The 24020-nt window shown below is 35.7% G+C and overlaps 1 protein-coding gene across 2 annotated transcripts; it reads left to right on the top strand.

Moving 5' to 3' along the window:
- Positions 1-348: 348 nt before the first annotated feature.
- Positions 349-21282, top strand: LOC149718339 (heparan sulfate glucosamine 3-O-sulfotransferase 1-like). Of its 2 annotated transcripts, XM_089842141.1 has the most exons (4): positions 349-549; positions 1584-1863; positions 16692-17147; positions 18147-21282. In XM_089842141.1, the coding sequence occupies exons 3-4, from the start codon at positions 16703-16705 to the stop codon at positions 19040-19042; spliced, it is 1341 nt and encodes a 446-aa protein (XP_089698267.1). In that variant the 5' UTR covers positions 349-549; positions 1584-1863; positions 16692-16702; the 3' UTR covers positions 19043-21282. The 2 variants fall into 2 exon arrangements, with proteins under 2 accessions (XP_089698267.1, XP_089698268.1); XM_089842142.1 differs by lacking the exons at positions 349-549; positions 1584-1863 and adding an exon at positions 16091-16200.
- The last annotated feature ends 2738 nt before the right edge of the window (positions 21283-24020 follow it).

Here is a 24020-nt window from a genome sequence, read left to right as displayed (position 1 = left end):
CAGAAACAATCTTTATAAACATCCTTTCAAAATCCCGGAAAAACCACCTTAAAACTTTAACGCAATGCGAACTCAACCCATCACAATGAAGAGCAGAAGGAAAGAGAGAGAGCGAGAGAGAGAGAGAGTCAATTTGCGCGGCGAGCCCATCTTCGGTCGTAGCTGGAGAGTTGATCAAGCTCTCCCCCTCTAAATCGTGACTTTCCTCGGAATAGAACGATCCGGAGAAAGTGGGCGTTGACTTCGATTCCTCTTTGATTGACTCGCCTCTTCATCCTCCTCGGGTTCGTCCAATAGGAGAGCAGCTTGGAGAGTAGGGCACGGGCTTGTTGGGCCATCACCTTTTCCGGAAGGTTACCTCGGCGCCGATGCACGATTCGCAACGTGGGCGATGGCCCCCCTCCTTTTCCATCCTTTAGCCTGACCCTTCCCGAAGCTTCGTCGAAACCTTTCTATCTCTCTGGCTCTCCGGGTTCTTCTTCTCGACACTCTTTTCATCTCATCCTTCTGCAGCCCAGAGCGACCCACCGCCGAAGAGCTAGCGCCCAGGTAACGTAACACTCTCTTTCTGAGCATTTTCTATTCCAATAATAGCTAGCTAGCTATAGGGTTGCCCCCAGTTTTTTCTTTTTTTAAAATTCCACGATTCTTCTAGGGTTTTCCTGATTGACTATTGTAGTAATTTTCATAGATCAATTTTAATATTGACTTTATTTGTTGTGTAGAAAAGTCAGAATGTTCTGGCTAAAATTATTAATGCATTTATTATTTATATATATATTAGTTCATGCTAGTACCAATATGGGACAATTATGGAACTAATATGAAATTCATCACGTTTATGACAATTTTAAAATTCCCTCACGTTTATGACAATTTTAAAATTCCCTCACGTTTATGACAATTTTAAAATTCCCTCACGTTTATGACAATTTTAAAATTCCCTCACGTTTATGACAATTTTAAAATTCCCTCACGTTTATGACAATTTTAAAATTCCCTCACGTTTATGACAATTTTAAAATTCCCTCACGTTTATGACAATTTTAAAATTCCCTCACGTTTATGACAATTTTAAAATACCCTCACGTTTATGACAATTTTAAAATTCCCTCACGTTTATGACAATTTTAAAATTCCCTCACGTTTATGACAATTTTAAAATTCCCTCACGTTTATGACAATTTTAAAATTCCCTCACGTTTAAGACAATTTTAAAATTCCCTCACGTATATAACAATTTTAAAATTCCCTCACGTATATGACAATTTTAAAATGCACCCACTTTTGGGACAAATTTTAAAATGCACCAACTTTTGTGACAAATTTATAATTCCCCGACTTTTCACACCCATTTTCAAAATTCCCCGACTTGTCTAGAAAGTAGCATCCCTGTACCAAGAAGTGACTGGGTTTGCCTTAAATATTTATGGAAAAACCTTTTATCAAATTACAATAATTTGACGCCAAAACCGAAGCCGCCTAAACGTTTCTTTTCGTGAGGCAACTAGAGAGTTGATTCAAACAGTGTACATAATTAATCTACTAAATTAATTAGTTTTAATTTCAATGCCTATTTTCAGTTCGTAAGGGTCGCTGTGCTTATTGGCGGAGGTTCCTTATCTCTGTGGCTGAGAAAGAGTTGAGATCGTCGGTGGTCAACCGAGAGGCGTCATCGCCCGGAAATGTCCCGTCCGCAGCGAAGAGCATCGGTTGCCGAAAAATGAGCCCGTCATCCCGAGGTTACAAACATCTGTTTCCGCGACCAAGAAAGAGACGCAAAACCAACGACGTTCCCGCTTTGACAACACGTTTCCCTCACACCTCGACAATGAATTCCACTTATCTTTCAATCCTCAATACGTAAGAAATTCAATAATACCATAAATAACCTAACAACAATAAGTATGACAAGTAATAAGAGAATTTCATAAGAAAGACTTGATTGTTTCCATGAAAACGGGTGATGGGTTAAACAAGTTCAGGGAATCTCTAAAATCTTAAATTCCCGTTGGTCGCCTTGTTAATTTCGATTCGGTTGCGTCGGTATCAGTCTGTGAAATAGCACGCTTCCTCTGGTCCAAAACCAGTTTATTAATTGCTTGGACTAGTTTTTAAATTCAAGAAATGGGGATTACTGGTCCAAGGTACCAGTTTGTTAATTGAAAATTTATATTAGAACAAAGGTTGGGACCACTCCGGAGACCAGTTTATTATTTCAGACACTAGGGGGTCACTGGTCCCGAGGACTATAGTTTAAAAAATATCCTTATTTCCCAGACTGCTTGGTAGCGTCGGTACGTTCATTTCCCTGTTCAGACATACACGAGAGCAGACGACTTAAAAAGAGTCGCGTATATGGTGTGATTTTTACAATCAAGACTTTTGAATACTAAAATAGCTGCTAATCCAAAATGAATTTCAAATACTGCTCCAAGAATCCTTAAACTTTTCATATATCGTCTGCTAAAGCTTATAGCTCACTCGATCACGCGTTAGTTAGGCATGATCGAGTGAGCTATGGCTAAAGAAAAGGCGGTAACGATGTGGTGCCATCTCAACAGTCACTGCAAGACGAAACTGAAAACGAGTTTTCAAACTAAACCCGTGCAAGAATCTTCAAATGCGTAGTCGTTAACACGTGGTCTAATTAAGCGAGAAAAGCGACTTCACCGACGTGAACGAAAGATTTTGGTCTATTCAGCTTTATTGTCCGCTTTAGAAATAGGCCTTACTAAAACCTTCACGCATGCCTGTAACCTCTTAACTTAAAAGGTTGAGAAGCTACCCTAAAATTTCACTAATTGCCGACCAGCGGGAACCCAATAACTAGATCGTAATTGAGTGAATGTTGCAGGCCTAACTCTAAGTATATAGTTCCAGAAATTTAACAATATGGCTTCAAACTTCTCCAATATTGTGCATAATTATAGCTCCGATATTCGTTACGCTAGAATTAAAAATACTAAATTATAGATTGAACCTTTCCTTTAAAGAGGGCATATACATAATAGAGCGTGTGAAATTCGCATTGCATGAATATACGTTTATCTCCATTGGTATATAAGGTATAATTACAGGTTTACGCGGGTTTTACTTTACCATACTTTGCTGAAATATTATTTTTCCAATTCCACCTGACATATATCATCTACAAAAACATCTTTAACTATTCAATGGACTATATATTTAAACACATATATCACAAAACATCACATTTCCAGAATATAGAAATACCCCAATGAAATCCGCCTTCTCAAACCCGATACTAATCGAACTATAAACTAAAGAATTGATTCATTTTGCATTGGGATTTTTAGAGAATCGTATATTCTTTCTTAAACCCAATCATATATCAAAGTTGGCTAATGGTTATGCGGTAATTGGCAATTGCGCAGCATAGGTAATGTGCATTTTAACAAGATACGTGTGGTTTTATGCAATTAAGTTACGTGCAGTTAAAATCAGGCATACCCTAATATCCCGAATTGCCTAATTTTATCTGTTAATAGATGCATTAAAATAATTTGAATATTGACCATATAGTTACGCTAGGCTTTTGTCTTGATAATAAAGTACTGAGGGACCAAAGGTGAAAGGTCACCTATGCTTTGAATTTCCGCAAATTGAGAAATATTCATTGGCAATTATTACACATACAATATCATCTACAAATATAGGGTGTTTCTGAAACTTAAAGATCTGTCAGAAATGAAGGGAACATGTTCTCTGGGCGATTTTGAGTCCAAAAAGTGCTATGACATTTGTGGCGTAAGGGACACCGTTTCCAAGTTAAGATTGGCAAAAATTCCATAGAAGTTTTCGACTCAAAATCAGCCAAAGAACATGATAACTCCTTAATTTCTGACATTCCTTTCAGAAACACAATGTATATTACACTCTATATTCATGAGACAATTTAAAAAACTCATTATAATACATAAAATAAACGTAAAAAAAACCTTACCTTTTAAACTATTTAGCAATATAATATTTTCATTGCTTATTTTCATCCTATAAATTACATACCTTGCTGCCCATTATATTTATACCGATAAATATAAACACCCAATACGACTAAAACCTACTTAAAAATTAATACGTACTTTCACCTTAAATTGGTAAAATTCTAAGCAACATATAGGTCCTTAAAAGGTCACTAGAGTCAAGATAAGTTCGAAGTTTGTCTAAAAGTATAACCCAGTTTTCAAACACACTGCGTGTCTGGGAAAATACGTTTTATCAGGTGGAAATTACACTGGGAATACCGTGTTTATACCTGGGTTTTTGGCGAAAACAAGGTTATGGGCCTGGTGTAAATTCGTCATGAAAAATGGATGTAGAAGAATAACGAAAGTAAAAGGGATATAGCGAATTTTGGTTCGATATAACCTGAGAAACCTGGCAGGTGTTTTAGATGTGTTTTTCTTTTTTTTACTCTATCTTTATTCTTATATTGTTCCATTCTGTCCAGGGTAAAAATTACACTCTAGAATGTATCCACCCTACAGCATGAGGGGGCTTAGTTGGAATGTATCATATTCAAACAAGAATATTATGAATATAGAATATGAAGGGTTCAAATAAGTTCATTTTATAGACCCTATCATAAATTAAGGGGGATGTTCTTTGGGAAAACAATTTTGGGCCGAAAAGGTATGATTTCTATCTCCATTTTGTATGCCACAAGGGACACTGTTTTCGAGTTAAGATTGTACATAGTATTTTACGGATGACCCGTTAAATTTAATTAAGAAACTGATTAGAGACATTGATTTCTAATTTAATTAAGGGGTCATTCCTAAAACACTCCATCAAATCATACTCGAAAACAGTGTCCCTTGTGGCGAAATGGAGATAGGAAGTCATACATTTTTGACCCAAAAATTTATTTCCCAAAGAACATCCCGCTTAATTTATGGCAGACTTATCAGAAATTAACACCCTATATATTGCCAATGAGATATTATGTTACTTATGGAAGTAGTGATAGCCGATACCATAAATTAACCGATTTCGAAGTTGTACTGGAACCAATACCGATTTTAACCGATTATTTAAACCTAACGAGATAACCCGTTATTTAAACCAATGAAACCGATATCGACGAATTATCAACCGATATTTACCGATTATTAACCAATTATTATCAATTATTAGCCGATAAATAGGTAAATTAAGCTTGAACCAATATATATGTTAAATTGCATGCCATAACGGTCGGCAACTATGACAATCTGTTAAAAATCAACTCGTTCGCGTTCGAGCTAGCCTGATTCAAAAGGACGTAGAATAAATTTTAATTCTAAATATTCATGGTAAAATTTTTCAAATTCGCGTTGAACACAGGGTCGAACCCGACATTATTTATAAAGCTCCGGGATTTGGCGTGCGGACCACGTGATAGTCGAAAAGGGTGTGCCTGCAACCCGCAACCTACTACATAAAATGTTCATTCGACAACTGTCTTGTCCCATAATGTTCTTTTCAACCCCCCCCATCCCCCCACGTTTCTATTGTCCACGCAGTTGTCCAGTGTCCAAGACTTTTTGTGTCTACTCAAACACTAAATACTTTAGAGTATAGCTGACCAAAGCGAATGAAACGGTCATGTGTGTTTTAGCGGAATTTTTTTAGTTCTATCGGTTACAGGCTAATAAGTACTTGCGCTCTGTTGGTCCGCTTAACGAATCGCTCTTGGTTAAGTAACTTAGATCTACTGTCTTAGATTTATGTTAAATTTTATGAACATTAATATCGTGTAAGGTTTGAATTAAGTTGGAAATTTCTGTTTATAAAGGTAATCATTTCAATTTTTCTAATTAAAGCGTTTGCGTAATTTCGAGTGTCATTAAATTTTAAATTAACATACGAGGTAAATTTGCATAAATAATGTAGGTCAAGGCCTCAATATATATATATAACTAAGGCTATGTTTGCAATGGGTACCGTTTTAAGATACTGAAATTGAAAGTATTTATCTTTAAGTATATTAATATTTAGTTCAAATATCACTTAAGAAGAATGGCAATGTATTTCCTATGGCGCCTGTAACACGTTTTACTCGCTGAACACTTATGTATAGAAGGCAAAGCCAGCATCCAGGCTGAATCATCTGTATGTATTTTCCCATAGCCCCTGTAGAACGTTTTTTCCTCGCCTACACTATGGTGCCCTCGTTAAATATTAACTAAGATGAGTACATTTCTACTCCTCACAATCGTACTTAGTGGCTTTAATTGCGCTAATTAGTGACTGTGTGTTATGAACAAACAAATAAATAAACAAACAACTAGCTCAAATATATTCTGAAGCAAAGATATTTTGCTAACTAATCAGATATAAATTAACATCAAAATGGCCTAAATGTTTGGGAAGCAAGGAAATTGGGTGAAATACATTTGGGTAAGGACCACTGAGTGTCCAACAATTGAAAACGCGATAATTTGGGGGATTTCAAATTGGGTGAGCAACAATTGGGTGGCATTGAAACCGAATAAAAAATTATTATTTTGTAAAATACATTCTTCTAGAAAACCATAAAATTTGGATGATCAAAATTTTATGCTCTGCGAGGTTAGCTCAGATTAGGTTTGGTTTGGTTTGGTTCAGTTGGGTCAGGTTAGGTTTTGTCTTTCACCAAACCTTTATGGTTTTTCAACAAATTTGTATTCACCGAATTGCCTGCCACACAATTGTCGTTCACCCAATTTTAAAATCTCCCAATTATGGAACACCCAATTTTCAACGCTTCAAATTGTATTTCGGTCCCAGTCGTGGTCACCCAAAATTTCTTTCTACTAGTTGTCGTAGAACCATATATTTTATAATCAGTCCCAAAAGCAAGAACACCAAAATTCCATTGAGATCAGATCATTAATCCTAAGCTAAAGAAAACGAAGAAGAAACCGAGGACTTCGTAGCAGACGAAATAAAAAAATCCTAAGAGATAAATGTTCTAGAAAATAATTTATTTAATCCTATTTTTCAAGCGCGTTTTTTGTGCAAAAAAAATCAAAAAGGTTTACTTCCAACTTCCAAGAGAAAACGGGAAAAATAGCAATATATTCATTTATTCTAGGTCCAGATTTATTGACCGAGCCGGGTAAATAAAACCACAGATAACGGATTAGCAAAGAGGTCGGTCAAGAAGCCTTATTACGAACCCCTACCACTAGCCGTATGTCTTCTTAAACACAGTTTTAAAATAAAGGAAAAGAAAGGACCGTTCCAGAATTTTGTATTTTAAGAATATTCGAAAGTTCTGTAGTTAATTTAATCGCTTATAATGGAATTATGCAGGGTTTTCTAACCTAAGGCGATGTTGAGTCGAAAATGTAATTTATATGCATAACACCTAGTATTTTAAATAGAGTAGAAGGAAAATTTTAAAATTTGGGAACAAAAACGAACAAATGTAGCCCAATTCAAAGCACCTAAACTAGGTATAAATGACCAATAACTCAATATAGTTTAATAAACCACATACACGTGAAAAAATAAATTACCATAAATTATAGACAATTTTATTTGAAATCCCTAAATCTGAATCGATAATTTCACAAGTCTAATTGTCGATATACACGTAAAACAAATATACCTTACTTTAAACGCTAATTCGAATTACAATAGAGATTATTTTGCGAAGTCCTTTCCTTTAAACCAATGCAAAATATACAACCATTAAACTTTAAACGATACCATACTCATACCCAAAACAAATATAATATTATATTGAGTTTTAAACCGCAATAGTACTGTTTTATTATTCTATTCCGAGGCTATAATATGTTTGGGTATAAATATAATCGATAATAAAGACGATCGAAAACGTAAAAAAGGGTATCAGATTTCTGACTATACGGCTTAGATTTTTATAATTCAGGATATAATATATTTTGGCGGGAATAACATCGCGCGGGAAGTTTTCCTCGTGGCGCCGTTCGCTCGCGCCAATTTGCAATGAGTTAGCACGTGCGTGGTGTGTATATTTAAACTTAAAGAAAGCTGACGCGTATGAATATTCAATGATAAATCTCTTAACTAAAAAATAGTAGTCTTTAATACAACGAGTATAGTGTGATGTAGGTCAAAGTTCATATCCATTCGGATTTTCTATAGACGATTAAAAAAGGTTAGTTTGAATTAATAAAAGCAGTCATGTGTTAACAATATTTGTTTGCAAATTATATTTGATACAAAGTTTGAGTAAAATTGAATAGCGTATTTATGCCACTAACCTAAACCCAAGAAGCACAGCTCCAAATGTTAGTATAAATATTTCTTAACCAAAGATCTATAGGAAAATAACACTTTGAAACCGTTTCGAACTGTTTTTAGTCTTAAAAACGAGGACTACTGCGCCGCCATTGGTTTGGTGGCGTCTGCTAGCCCGAACCTTAAAAGTTGTTCCAATAAAATAATTTTAATATTATTATTATTATTATTACGTCTCTCAGCTTGTGAGAATTCAACCAATCCCCCTATGAGTAAGTGGTTCGGGCTAGCAGACGCCACTAAACCAATGGCGGAGCGGATGTCGCAGCAGTCCTTGATAATTTTTAAGACTAACTAAATGCCAATTATTTTGTAATAAGGGATCGTTTATTTAATTTTTAATATTTAATTCCTTTTATATCTAGAAAAAGTCCGTTCTTTTAAGGTATAATATTATGTTACGCGAACTTTTGTTTTAATTTACTAAATCACTCTGGAGTGGACCAGGCGGGTGCACACTCTATTTTCGTTATTGATTAGGCTTCGATTTCTGTGGTGGTGGGCTGGTAATGTAAGTCTGCACTTTAACCGTATAGATGCATGCTGTCAAAACTCGGGTTATCCAGGAACCCAGCTTTTTCTACGTAGAGAGAGAGAACTCGGTAATAAAATTTGGGTTCCACTGCACACACACACAAGGCACAGACACTGATGGCGGTAACCACTACCAACGCGCCAGTGTAATCTGCGTTGTGTTCGTCAAGGTTAGGCCGAGCTAATAGTTCCGGAGTGGCCGTCGACGTACGCGGAAAGTTTGAGGGAGACGACCAAGGGAAGACCCTTCCTTTAGTAATCGAATTAAAATCCAATTTCAAAACTGCTCCATACGCCTGGCTATACTACTAACACGATGGTTTCGGTTTGGTCTTCCTGTAGTCCTTGGGTTGGGGGGAACAGTTGCTTTTTGGTTTTGGTCGATGCTAGGGTTGGGTTGGGTAGGGTTCGGTTGGGTTAGTTTTGAGGGAGAAATGTTCGTTCGGCTCAACTCTCTTGAAATTTTATTGCATTATAGCATAGCGTCTATAAGCTCTGGTTTTTAAACTTCACTCCATTTCGTTAGTTAGTTACTTAAGCGAGATCTTTCAGATAGAGAGGCTAAGTTCGATATCATCAATCGATCGACGTTTTTAAACATCTGTTTTATACTTGGTTTCTTTCTGGGTATTTTTATTAATTATTTAACTGTTAATTACTTAGTCTATTTAGGATTTTTTGTTCTTACATTGTTTAATATTTTGGATATGCTTTTAATGAATTTTTTCTCTAATTTCGTTTCCTATTTAGTCCAGTGACATTGAAAATTTTAAATTTCTTTATGGAAAATATAGGAAATTTATCCTTGAAATATAGGAAAATATAGGATATTTATCCTTGAAATATAGGAAAATATAGGAAATTTATCCTTGAAATATAGGAAAATATAGGATATTTATCCTTGAAATATAGGAAAATATAGGAAATTTATCCTTGAAATATAGGAAAATATAGGAAATTTATCCTTGAAATATAGGAAAATATAGGAAATTTATCCTTGAAATATAGGAAAATATAGGGAGGATATTGGTGTAAAATGTTGGAGGAAAATTGGTGTAAAGTATAGGGGGAATAGGTGTAAAATATAGAAAGAATACTATTGAAGAAATTCATGTTCAAATATTAAGTACGTATGAACCATAGTTTTATCTCAAACCAAAAATAACACTATCACGAAAAATCTAACAGTAATAAATAATCACTAATTAAGGAGTTGGTTAAATTTACGAGCATATCGTGTTATTCGTTTTCAATTTTGAGTAGCTGGCTATAAAAACCATACAATCGAGTTAGCTCGGCATTATCTATCCATTATCCACATTATCCACAAATTGGTGGATAACCGATTATTTATAAACAAAGTTGTGGATTATAATACGATTTAGCATGTAAGTTCTGTGGATAATTTTCGAGTATGGATAAAGATAAAATAACGTGGATAATGGATAGATAATGCCAAGCTCTACTCGGAGTTCATAATATAGGAGAATATAGGAAGAAATAGGAAGGACTTAAAAATACAGGAAAACATTTAAAGATTGGTCAACCCTGCTAGTCTTTTTAGGGTTATTTGTCCTTATATTGAATATTTTGACATTTAATTACTTCCTGGATACGTGTCGTAAATTGGTTTTACATTTGGTCAAAAAATATCTAGGATTATACTAATTTAAATCCACATTGACGTAAATTCCATGTTTGAATTTTAATTCTTACTTCCCTTGCATGGTTTTTATCTAATCCATTGCAAGCAAGACACGTTTTTTCCTTCGCACGTTTCCTTCACAAATTATTCATTAATCCATTCCATCCCATCATTCATATATTCTTGCCAAAATACTCATCACTATAGACCCCCCAATCATCTAAGTTGACCTTAATCCGTAAGAACCTACGCATAAACCACCACCTTCAACCTCACTGTCAACTAACACCGGTGCTAAAACGGAAATAAAAAATATCTCGTGTATGCGATTACTCGCGCTGAGAAGGGTGGTACCCTTGTCGCCACGCGCTCATGGGGTAACTTTTAATGATGACGTAATCTAGTGGTATGGTACGGTATAGCACCTGTCTCCTCTTCCGGGGACCCACCTATACCTATCATCAACGTATCTTGTCCCTATAGCTAAGCCTAAAAACCTAGACGGGGGAAATAAGAACCGGGGCCTTACGTTAAAATATCGTACTACATACACACTTTGGACAAACGTACGCTTGGGAGCATTTAGTTTTGGCGCGGTTTTTCTTTCTCGTTCCCGCCATATAGCATAAGTTTATAAGATATGTTCCTTCCATAAGTATGACATGACACTATCTATACTTCGTAATGCTACTGAGAGACTTACAGCTCGACTCGAGCTAGTTCAAGAACGACGGAAGCGAGAATTGAAGTCCTACACTCGGTGGTGGTTAATTAATTTTGCTGGACCAAGTTCCATCTAGGTCCTATTTAGTCTGCATTACTAAGCCCAAATTTGACAGCAGCGCCTCACCAGGCGTCTTCGCTTTACCCCGAATCTATGACCTACCTCACTCACTTCAAAATTACAAGCTCCAGTTTCTAAGTTACCAGTGACAAACTTAATGGCCAACATATCTTATGAATTCATGCTGAGAGCTAGTTCAATTAGAACGGCTGAAGAGAGAATTGAAGTCCTACCTACACTCGGTGGTTAATTTTGCATGCAGGACCAAGTTCCATCTAGGTCCTATTTAGTCTGCATTACTAAGCCTTTGACAGCGCCAAAACCAGGTGTCTTCGCTTTACCCTGAATCTATGACCTACCTCACTCACTTCATGACAAGCTCCAGTTTGTAACCAGAGATTAACAAACTTATGGAAGGAACATATCTTATGAACTTATGTATATAGCTGAGCAAGCTGGGAAGCATGTACTAAGCCATTGACAGCAGCGCCTCACCAGGCGTCTTCGCTTTACCCTGAATCTATGACCTACCTCAATCACTTCATGACAAGCTCCATCCAGTTTCTAAGTTACCAGTGACAAACTTATGGAACATCTCTTATGAACTGCTGGGAAGCTGGATGGGAGTTGTCGCCTCGTCTTTTTCAAAGCTAGCCTAGTATATAGGCAGGGTGCTTTTCAAATATTCAGGAGCTAAGGGGATATTTGAGAAGCGGGCCACACATTTCACTCACTTACTCGCGGGAATCTCTTAAAACATTAATAGAAGCTTCACTGTCGCAAAAAAAAAAAACTGAACTGAGGACCGTCCTGAAAATTTAATGTCAACGGCTATTAAATGGATTGAAAAACGGGTCGACAAGAAGGGCTCCAAGGGTCGAGTTTTACTTGAACTACTTACTCCATGGATGTTAAACGTTTCTAACTTCAATTTAGTTTAAAAATATATCCAGGCTTCTTAAATGGTGGACTTGTAATTCAAAAGAGGATTAGTACTTAAAGAAGTCATTCATTTTTGGTGATGGTAAGCTTTAGAAGAAAACATTAATTTCATTTCAACGTGCGGCTACCTTTAAACAGAGATTACAGATTTCTTCGAAACTAAATAATTTTGAGTGACCTTGATATACCAGAAAAATACACCCGTGTTAAAATCACTGGGCGTATGCCTACGTCTTGATTATTTCTAGTGATGGGCATAATCAAAGATGATATCGGTATCGGTGACCGATGTAGAACTTAAACCGATATATCGGTTCCAGATTAATTTACCGATTTTATAGTTTAATCGGTTGAAGGTTAATTTAACGATTCTTACCAAATATCGGTTTATAATCGGTAAAAATATGTCGATAATCGGTAAAAAGAGGTCGGTTTATGGTAAGAATTGGTTGATATCGGTTTCATTGGGTTATAATCGGTAAAAAATAAGTCGATAATCGGTAAAAAGAGGTCGGTTTATGGTAAAAATTGGTTGATTTCGGTTTCATTGGGTTATAATCAGTAAAATCCGTCGATAATCGGTAAAGAGAGGTCGGTTTATGGCAAAAATTGGTTGCTATCGGTTTCATTGGGTTATAATCGGTAAAATCCGTTGATAGTCGGTAAAATTATGGCGATAATCGGTAAAAGAAGGTCGGTTTATGGTAAAAATTGGTTGATATCGGTTTCATTGGGTTAAATAATCGGTTATCTCGCCAAGCTTTAAATAATCGGTTAAAATCGGTATCGGTTCCAATAAAACTTCATAATCTACAGTACTAGGTCTTCAGTCTACAGTGCTCAGAATTGAGATTTTCAAAGAAAATAAGTGTTGGTTTTCCTGTATCTTGGGTTACTGTTTAAACCCTAATATTCCTCAACCACTAAAATAAATTTGTACGCATTTCAGGTTCTTTTTTCTCTCTAACTTATCTCCATTCAGATACGCAATTCATTAGCATATATTTTTATGGCACAATCTTTAATAATTCAATTACTTAAAAATACGACGTGTAGGTACTTAAAACAACCACACTATAAAGAAGTAAGCCTGAAACGCTGACCACTAGAAACTCTAAATTAATTACTAAAACCACACTCCTCGGGATAAAGAAAAAAAATAAATTAATTAAGAAAACTTACGGAAAATAATTTGGAAATATGGAAAAATATATATCTTCAAAGACCCTTGACCTATATTAACAAGTTAATGAATAAGAGCTCGGTAAATAAAGATGTAAAAATCCTAACTAATTAAAAAGATGAAGGAGATGCCGCCGCCTCTAGTTTGCAAATATGAATAATTTAGGAAGGCGCAAAAGAGGGTCCCGCTAACTGTAAACAAATATAAAAGGATAATAAAACAAAATACTCTAGAGAAACTTTACCAGCGCCATCGTATGACCAAAAATATGATGAATTAGTCTTAGGAAAAAGGCTTAATAAGAATGTTTACTCAGTGCCAAGTAACTCGGTTATTTTTGACGAGAAGTGTTTTGCGCGCGCTTTTCGTCGTTCTTGAAGAAATAGAAAAGAAAACTGAAAAGTAGGCTTAGGTTCTCTTGGCGCGCGCGCGCAAATTGATGGGGGACCAAGGCTTAACGAGGGATGATGGAAAATGGGTGGAGAAGGCGGGAACGACGATGTGGAGTAGAGAGTTTGCGTGCTCGCACGTGCCCTTCGCTAATTAACGCTCCGAGGGTGGGTGTTTTAAAACCTCACGACTAAGGCTCCTCATTCATTAGCATAATTCTAAGCGGGGACCCCTTAGCGCCCCCTACCACCCCCGCGCTGCTGCAACTAGGTTCCCCCTTAGGCAAACCAACCTTCCCCCGCTGGACGTAACTTGTACGACCGAGGCTTAAGGCCTGGTGGAGAGAAGGAATAAGAGAGAATGTCCAACCTGAATTACTCGTTCGTGGGATGCGTGTTAATAAATGAAAAAATAGGGGAAGCGGAATAATTTTGAGTTAAATAACTATATCATATGAGTAAATTCTATTCACAAGGGGTTCGCGAATTCGAAGGGACTTAATCGTAAGTTTAAGGGTTTTATATCAAAAGTAGATGAATTTTCAACATTTCTGGGGCAGATCGCTTTGTGACTAAATTCCGCAATGCCTCGCCTGAATTCTTGAAATTTCAATGTATCCCATAACAGAATATTAATCTACATGTACAATTTGTTATCAAGTAGTCATATCTTTAGATTATAAAGACCCCATCAATCCCACAATTCCTCTAAGCCCTACACAATGATTCCCCTATATTAGCTGTATGTAAGCATGCCTTTAAGTTTCAATTAAAAAGAAATATTAATATCTGATCCTTCAGTCAAGTGATAACCTCAATCTTATCGATACTAATTAGGTCTTGATACTAATCAAGACATTTTTGATTAACGCATTTTAGATGTTCGACGCTTTGAATTAACAACTGTGATAACATCGATTTCATTTACTTCCGTTCCGTTAACAATTCTACTACCACCCAATTTTCGTTAGATTCAACGTGAACGCGAGGGCCATGCACCTGAGGCTCCTTTCTAAATATATACCCATACAGTCATGCACGAGGTTCAGAACGCGCGTGGTGGTTCGATATAACGGAAAAGGCGGGAAATAACCGCCCCCCCGGCCCCCAAAGCACCACCACCATTTTGATCCGTCAAAATTTGGCGGGAAGAGATAAAATTCATAGATATTTAGAGACGATATGATATTGGCTTTTCGCGCCTGCCTCAGTTACGAGGTTACCGCCCATATTTTAGCGGTCCTCTGAATAATATTTTTATCAGAATGAGTAGCAGAAGGGCGCGTCAATAATCAATGTGGTTTCCATCGTGAAAACTTTTTAATTAAGTTGCGATGTAAAGCGGCTTATTTCAAAGAGCCTAGGAATTTTTGCCACTAATGAACACCTTAATTATACGAAGGGCAATTCGTTCTTAAGAAGATTGATGTTGTATTACGAAAAAAAAACTTAATCTTTGAACCTTTGAATCGCGAGCGAAGGTGTGCAATAACTAAAATGGTTTCAATTGACCACTAGAACGAGTCTTAATTTTTTTCGTGAAAAGAAAAATCGAGTGATTTTTTTTAATATCGATTCTTCTACTAATTAGCAGACCAATCTGTATAGAGAAACATCCAGGAAATACCAGCTCCGAATGATTTTACAATTCTAATTGGTTATATTAGATTTCAGAGATAATTTGAAATTTGCACCTCCGACCAATCGCGTAACGCCCTGCCTTTTTGTTGACAAAATTTCTCGCGCCTTGATTTTCACACCTTACGCAATTTTGCCACGAGAAATTTATTAACAAGTAGGCAGGACGTTACGCGATTGGTCGGAGGTGCTAATTTTAAATTATCCATGAAATCTCAAACTAAATATTTAATGGATGTTTCCCTCTGCAGATTGGTCTTATAATTAGTAGAAGAATCGATAAAAAATCACTTAATTTTCCTTTTCACCCTCCCTTTAAAGGGATAGTAAACCTTTCGAAATATTTTCGATTTAACAAAAACATTTTCGAGTCGAAATTAAACATTGCTATCAACTTTAAAAAATTAATGAACTTAACAATTCTAGGAAAAAAATCTTAACCTTCTCTTTCACTATACACCTGCCTTTACACCAAAAACAACCGGAAGTAACTAACGAGCTCGCCGGAAGTAGCATAAGAAAGGAAAAGAAGATTAGGGAGGTGATGACCTTCCGAAAACCCGCTACATTTTTCCCGCCAATATATTATTTGATAATGAATGCTATGCACGGATTATACTGTACACCCTTACAAGCGTATCCGTTTTAGTGTTGAAATAAATATCCTGTGGCGATAGAGTTTACTAACTTAACGGTTACTGTTAATCCTAAACGATGTTTAGTTTAGTTTTGTTTAAGAAATTCATCTTATAGGGCGAAGTTGCTTTAAGTATAATAGTTGCTTTTCAATCTACGGAGGGTCTTACAGGTTTGGATTTTATAATTGTAGTAGGAAAACACATGGCTGAATCCGATATTTTTCATTAATGCTTTTCCTCCCTTATCTTTAACTTCATTGCATCTGAAAGCCACGTTAATTAAGTACTGGTTCAAAAGTAATTGTTAGAGCTTCCTTTATACAATCATTAAATGGTCTGACAACTCTGCAGGGTGAACGGCATTGTTTTATATTTGACCATTTTAGATTGCACAGGTTAGGTTTGATGTACTTAGATTTGAACTTTAATGGGGTAGGAAAGCTGAAATTTCAGTAACTTTTGGTTAACTGTTTAACAATTTAAAACACGTGCTCCTTGTTTTATTTCATCATTTCAGATGAATTGGGGTGTGTTCGAGGTGCTTCGATTCGTATTTTAAAATAGTAGTAGTAGGAAATCACCCATCAATCCTGCTATAACTGAAATATCTGTAACTCTTGATTATTTACACTGTAGTCTTTGTTTTATTTGTTCATTTCAGATGAATAGGTGATGAGCGGGAACGGTACGAAACGGAGTAGCACCCAATTCGTGCCGTCCTTGCTAGCATTGACTGCCGGTTCGTGGTCATACTTAAACGGGGGTGCCAGTATCCTATCGGGAAAAGGTCGATCGTTTCTGGCTCGATCAACGGCCGGTCACGCGGTGGCTCCTCTGGATTCTTGTCCTCATCACCACCACCATCACCTTACATTGCACCATCATCACGCTGCGGCGGTGGCACGGGGTCATCCTTTGAAGAGCAGGGCCTACACTTGCTGCCTGATTCTATTCCTATTGACCTTTCTGGTGGCCGTTCGACTCATCTTCTTGGAGCACCCGACGGACGGGAGACCCGTCTGCGCCGACCCTAGACACGCCGCTCACCCGCCAGTCAGACATCGATTGGGAGAGTCCCCCTTGTCCACGTCCGTTTCAAACAACCAGGAGTACAATTGTAAGTTTTCCCTACTATCTGTTCTCCTTCCTTTCCCGAAACATCGCGAGCTCGCTCTCCAGTCACGAACTCAAAAACCCCGGGATAAGCGGAAACAATCAGGCTGTTTTATTAAAAACATGCTTTGAATCACGAGTGATGACTCCAGACATTTTTCAAAAGAATTTATGCTACCCGTAGAACTATGACATTATCTTAGTTTAGCCTTAGGGGAAAATCAGTCTCAAGAATTATTAAAAATATAGTTATTCTAAAAACGTAATTTCATTTACCACCCATCGCGTCTATCTTTATAGAGTAGCCCCAAACTAAAACAACCTTTATAGAAAGCCCCGCATTGTAAAACACCATGAATAGAAAAAACCCCCAAATTATGGAATTAAAGCCTTGTGAATTACCCTGTATAGAAAAAACCCCGCAATCTTTAACACCCTTCATAGAAAAAACCCGAATTCTAAACCACCCTTCATAGAAAAAACCCGAATTCTAAACCACCCTTCATAGAAAAAACCCGAATTCTAAACCACCCTTCATAGAAAAAACCCTTATTCTAAAACACCCTTTATAGAAAAAACCCTTATTCTAAAACACCTTTTATAGAAAAAACCCGAATTCTAAACCACAATTCAAAGAAAAAACCAGAATTCTAAAACACCCTTTATAGAAAAAACCAGAATTCTAAACCACCCTTCATAGAAAAACCCGAATTCTAAAACACCCCCAAATGATCGAATTAAAGACTTGTGAAATACCCTGTATCGAAAAACCCCGCAATCCATAGCACCCTGTATAGAAAACCCCCGGATTCTAAAACACCCTTTATAGAAAAAAACCGTGCATTTAAAAACCCCAAAATTATCGAATTAAAACCCTCTTTATGAAACACCCTGCATAAAAACCGCATTTTGAAACACGATTTATAGAAAAATACCCCAACTAGTCGAATTAAAAATAAAACCATATCTTAGTTGGTTAATTCTTCCCTTTTTCCCAACCTAGACGCAAGGACCACCAACGAAATCAACAATAGGAAAAACTCCATCTCACCCCAACAGCAGCAACAAATCCCTAACAACAGCAAAGAAAAGAACGTCCGTTTCCCTCGAACTAAAAGACGTTTACCCCAATGTCTCATAATCGGTGTCCGGAAATGTGGTACGAGAGCCTTATTGGAATTCATGGATTTACATCCGGGAATTCAAAAATCCCCGGTTGAAATTCATTTCTTCAATAAAAACGATAAATTTAAACTCGGTTTAGAATGGTACCGTCGAAAAATGCCCTTCTCATTTCCGGGTCAAATAACAGTCGAGAAAACACCCGCTTATTTCACAACCGAATCGGTACCCGAACGCGTCAAAGCCATGAACGCCAGCGTCAAACTAATCTTAATCGTACGCGACCCAGTTACGCGTTTAATTTCCGATTACGTCCAAATTTTGACCAATAAACGTGCCAAGAATAAAACCACGCCTCCTTTCGAAGAAATGGTATTGTTACCAGACGACGGTACCGTGGATATCAGCTTCAAAGCGGTACGAACTAGCATTTACATCTTGTATTTTCGACGTTGGTTAACCGTTTTTAATCGTAGTCAAATTTTAGTAGTAGATGGTGATAATTTTGTTCGAAATCCTTACCCTGAATTAAGAACTATTGAGAATTTTTTAGGCTTAACGAATAGGATTAACGAAGATTCATTTTTGTTTAATAAAACTAAGGGTTTCTATTGTATAAGAAATGATACGGCTGATAAATGTCTAAGTGACACAAAGGGTAGGAAACATCCCGAAATTTCGCGCCAATTACTAGGGAAATTGCGCCTATTTTACGCGCCATATAACAGGGATTTTTATAAGGCTGTTGGGCATGATTTTGGGTGGCCCGAAGTTTAAAGACCCAGGGTTGTCACTAGTTATTAATTTAATTCCCTAACTTTTAAGTACCGATTCAATTTGTAGGTAGAAAAGTTAAGTCAGGATGTTGTGTGACAAAAAATTACTAGTACCATTTACAGGGTGTTCCAGAAAGGGTCGTACGACCGAAGTACAGTAGTTTCAATGGGAAATCAATTTTGAGTTGACACCCTAAACTAGTTATGATTGGGTTGTTTTACAGATGACCCCTCAAAACGTAGTAAGAAACTAAAAGCCAGATGTAATTTAACTAAAGGGGTCATCCATAAAACACTCTAATCTTAAATTATTTGGATTTTCCTTGTGGCAAAATCTCACAAAACATTTTTGACTCAAAATTGATTTCCCATAGAACCCTTCACTGTTTTCGGTCCTACCACCATTTAAAAAAAACCCTGTATATTACGTCATGCTAGTTACTACTATAAAAGGATTACCGAACCATTACGAAATTTACTGACACCTTTCCAGGTACTGTGGCAACCCTGAAATAGTTGACCTCGTGAACCCCAGGATATCTTGTTTAATTTATTTAAATGTATTTTTTTCATATCATCGGGAGTGATTTCAAAAATTCCCATTTAAAAGCGCATGAAATAAATAAATAATTATATCTACGAAAGCCCATTTCGATTCATAAGTTTTACATTTACAAATCGGGGAAATGTAAATAGTAAATAATTAACAATAATAATATTAGACTTGAGTGATCGTGTTGTAGTTATACGGTTTCATTATATTAAAACACATTAGGGTTGAATTAGAAACACGCGTTAGGCTTAGCACTTACCTTTGTTTAAGTTAGGTGATTTGGTATAGAATTAGGCTTAGTGTTTGACAGAGAAATAGTAGAGAGTTTAAGAAACGTTTACGTCAACGTGTGGCACTGTTGATCTTTCAAAATTGGAGCGAGAAGTTTATCACACTTGATTTCTAAATTCATTCATTTTCAAACTAGGCTTAACATTTGCTAGTTGTTTTGGCGCGAGAAATTTACCACACGTGATCTAATTCGTTCATTTCAAACTAGGCTTAACACTTGCCAGTTCTTTTGGCGCGAGAATATTACCGCACGTGATTTCTAATTCGTTCATTTTAAAAACTAGGCTTAGCTCTTGCAAGTTCTTTTGGCGGGAAAAAAATTATACCACGTGATTTCTAATTCATCCAATTTCAAAATTAGGCTTAACACTTACAAGTTAAATTTAAACTCAGGCGCTACACGTTGACGTACACGTTTAACAGTTAATTTCATATAGACTCATTAGAAAAAAAGGTTTTAAAAACTCACTGTTTGTTGTGAAATTAATTTGAAACCGAAGAATTCATGGAATGATATGAGTTCTGTAAAATAGAAAAAGATAATATGTGAGTGCATGAGTCATGTATAAAATTGCGGGAAATAGAGAGAAAGGTTTAAAATTGTAGAATTAGATTAATTAGAGGCTAGATTAAAAATAAATTAATTGAACAAATCAAACAATCAATCAAGAGATGCGTTCTATGACAATCAATTCAACAAATCAATCAATATTAAGGTTGTGAAATGTTATATACGTTTAACTAATCAAAAACGTTTTAACTATCACTAACCTAATAAATAAAAAAATAACCACACGCCTTTAATCAAATACACTAATAATATCCGTAATTATTAATCAAGAAACCCTCCTAAGCCTAAATTATTTTAATATGGTGATTCGACAATCATTCGCAATTCGCCAGGCAATTAAAAACTCGTCCAAAAATTTGCATAAATTCATAGATTATCAGCACCGTGTTATCTCAACGACGACAATCAAAAATCGTATTAATTAGGTTTTAGTAATTTGCTAATAATTAGATTTTAGCATGAATGGGACGTTCGAGGGGAAGATCGCTGTAGGGTTCGTATAATTAAATGAGGAGAATTTAATCACGATTTAATCAATTCAATCGTGATTTGATCAACTTAATCATGATTTGATCAACTTAACCATGATTTGATCAACTTAACCATGATTTGATCAACTTAACCATGATTTGATCAACTTAACCATGATTTGATCAACTTAATCGTAAATTGATCAATTTAATTGTAATTTGATCAACTTTATCATGCTTTGAACAATTTTATCAGTTTAATCATGCTTTCATTAATTTAATCGTAATTTTAATCATGCTTTCATTAATTTAATCGTAATTTTAATCATGCTTTCATTAATTTAATCGCGGTTAAATAAATCCGTAATTTTAATCATGCTTTCATTAATTTAATCGCGGTTAAATAAATCTGAACTAGATTTAATCCCTGTAAACATGATTTAATTGATCAAAAGTTAACCTAAACATTCTAAACAAAAGTCAATCAAGACATAATTTAATGAATCTAATCGTGATTAAATCGGAGTTAATCAGATGAGGGACTCGTCATTAAAAAATGATCTGCCTCCTTCTTGACGTCAAAAATGGTGCTGATAAGCTATATTAATTTCAATAACCCTTAATTAACACCCTAAAATAATAAGTGATGTAAATATGTGTATAGTGGTTACAAAATTGTAAAATAAATGTTAATATATGTAATAATTAGATGAAAATTATGTTTAAACCGATTTTCCAAAAAATAAAAATAATAATAGGTACAAAGTATAGCAATATCGCAAGAGATAAAAATCGGAAAATCATAAAATAAATAAGAAATCAATGTGTAAATTTTGGAAAATCTATTTAAACAATATTTATTCCCTTTTAATAGGAATGTTAGAGTATCGTTTCAAAATATCCCTTTCGAAAATGTGCAGCGTGGAAAGGATCAGTTTCGAAATCGCAATACTGCCGATGGAATAAATAGGTATGCTAAACTTCAGACCCTACAAAACTGTTAGAGTGTACAATTAGAAATAAGGTACACCAAACTACCTTACGAAAAACACGGCGTTTGATGTAAGTGGCTCATAGAGACCAAATTCACAGTCAGTCCTCCTCTTTCAAAACCGGTACCACTCGGTATAACAGTCCCGCACATGCGCAGACAGCGCAACAGAGAGAAATTTCTTTACAGCTCTTCCTCTACTTCTACTTCGTCCGTGGTTTCCCGCTTAAAAGACCACGTGACGTTCTGCTCCAGCGTTTAGCCTCCCCTTTCTCTACTTCCCTCGTGCCTCTTTCAAATTGTCCAACCCTCCCAGTTTCATAGGGTCTGAAGTTCAGTATACCGATTTCTCTCGTCGGCAGTCACGCGACTTTCATTCTTAATCTTTTCCACGCTGCGTACGCTAAATGGGTGTCCTCGTATATATAGCTATAGAGAAAATCGTGCAATAGTGTACAGTCAAAGTACTTAAATAGAAAAAGGCAATAAACTCGGATATAAAAATGTATTAATGTAAAATAGGTTTGCTTGCGCGGTTAAAAACAAAACAATAATCGTTTAAAATATGGGGTATAAAATATTATCGAGCTTATATGTATTTACAATTGAAGATTTTATAACAACGTATCCAGGATGTATTAATAACGTAAACAAGACGTTTTGGAATTTCAACTGATTTGTATGTGGTTACAGATCCGGCGCATTTTATAACATTTGATTATTCGTTTGAACAAACGCGAGGTTAAGAGCAAAGGTGTACTTTCATTAGTTAAAAGTAGGAGTATTGTAGAGTTGTCTACTGGTTATGTTAGGTTAAGTTACCCTGATTATGTACCAGGTCAAGTTTATAAACTTCCGCAAATTAATATACACGCATTTGGGAAATGAGTTTCCGAATTCATAGTTAATTGCTATGATTATGTATTAGGGACCAAAGGTGAAAGGTCTTTCATGCCATCAAATTAATTGGCATAAATTAATATATACGCTTTTGGGAACTGCGCGGATCTGGTGAAATAACTAGATATTTTCAAAATTAAACAAGAAGAACCAATTTGAACGTTCAATTAAAAAACTTTGAAATCAATTTGAAATTGAACATTATTAAAATTATTATATAAATGAATCAGAAAAAATTGATAAATGGCAGGCTACCTACAGAATATTCTGGGGGAAAGCCATAATATTCTAAGGGAAAAAACACAGAATATTCTGGGGGAAAACCATAATATTCTAAGGGAAAAAACACACAATATTCTGGGGAAAACACAGAATATTCTAAAAAAAATTCAAATAAAAAAAGCGCCGTTCATAACAAAAAAAAAAAAACCCCACTACATCCTGGATACGTAGTTATCTGTAATCTTTGATTTAGTCGACGGCGGTGAATCCTAAGTACTTTTAGAATACCAAATTCCACCCAATATCGATTAAATGTTAAAAATCGATCTTTTTCACCTATGGCATTTTATTTTCCATCCCCAGCTAGCACATTCATGCTAAGGAAAGAAAAAAATTATATTGCGTTGCACCTGCCAGCATTTTAGTGGGTTAACGTGGAAATTCTTTTTCTATATAAAAAAAAACCGGTACGCCTAAGTGATGTTACATATCCATATTAAATTGGTTCTATGTATTATATATATATTATATAAATATTATATATATTTTCAAAAAAAAAAAAAATAATGTCAAAGGGAGGGAACAAAAAATTGTTTAAATTTCTCAACATTTTTAGATTTCATTTTTTATTTCTTTTTTTTTCTGGAGGTTTCGTTGGGGTTTTATTAACGGTTATTGGTTAACTATTATGCCTAACCAGTGCTATTAAGTTAGGTATAATAATACAAGCGAAGGGATTTTTGGGGTTCAAAGGTGATAATGTTAATTAAGATAATTATTTTAAATTAATTAAAGACATTGTGTAGAAGACCGATTTGAAGAAAAAAAAATTTTTGATCTGTGGCCTGAGATATTTATTTAGGCTCAAAGGTCATCCTGTCTAAGGGAAAGACACATTTCGGTTCAAAGGTCATTCCATCTATGGCTATGGCTATGGCAAACGACATATTTTGGTTCTAGTATGTAAATACGTAATATTTT

This window comes from Phalangium opilio, unplaced genomic scaffold, assembly GCF_054372755.1.
Source record: "Phalangium opilio isolate 3A_F unplaced genomic scaffold, DU_Popi_V2 ptg000002l_1, whole genome shotgun sequence".
NCBI lineage: Eukaryota > Metazoa > Arthropoda > Arachnida > Opiliones > Phalangiidae > Phalangium > Phalangium opilio.
This window is presented reverse-complemented; position numbering and strand designations above follow the sequence as displayed.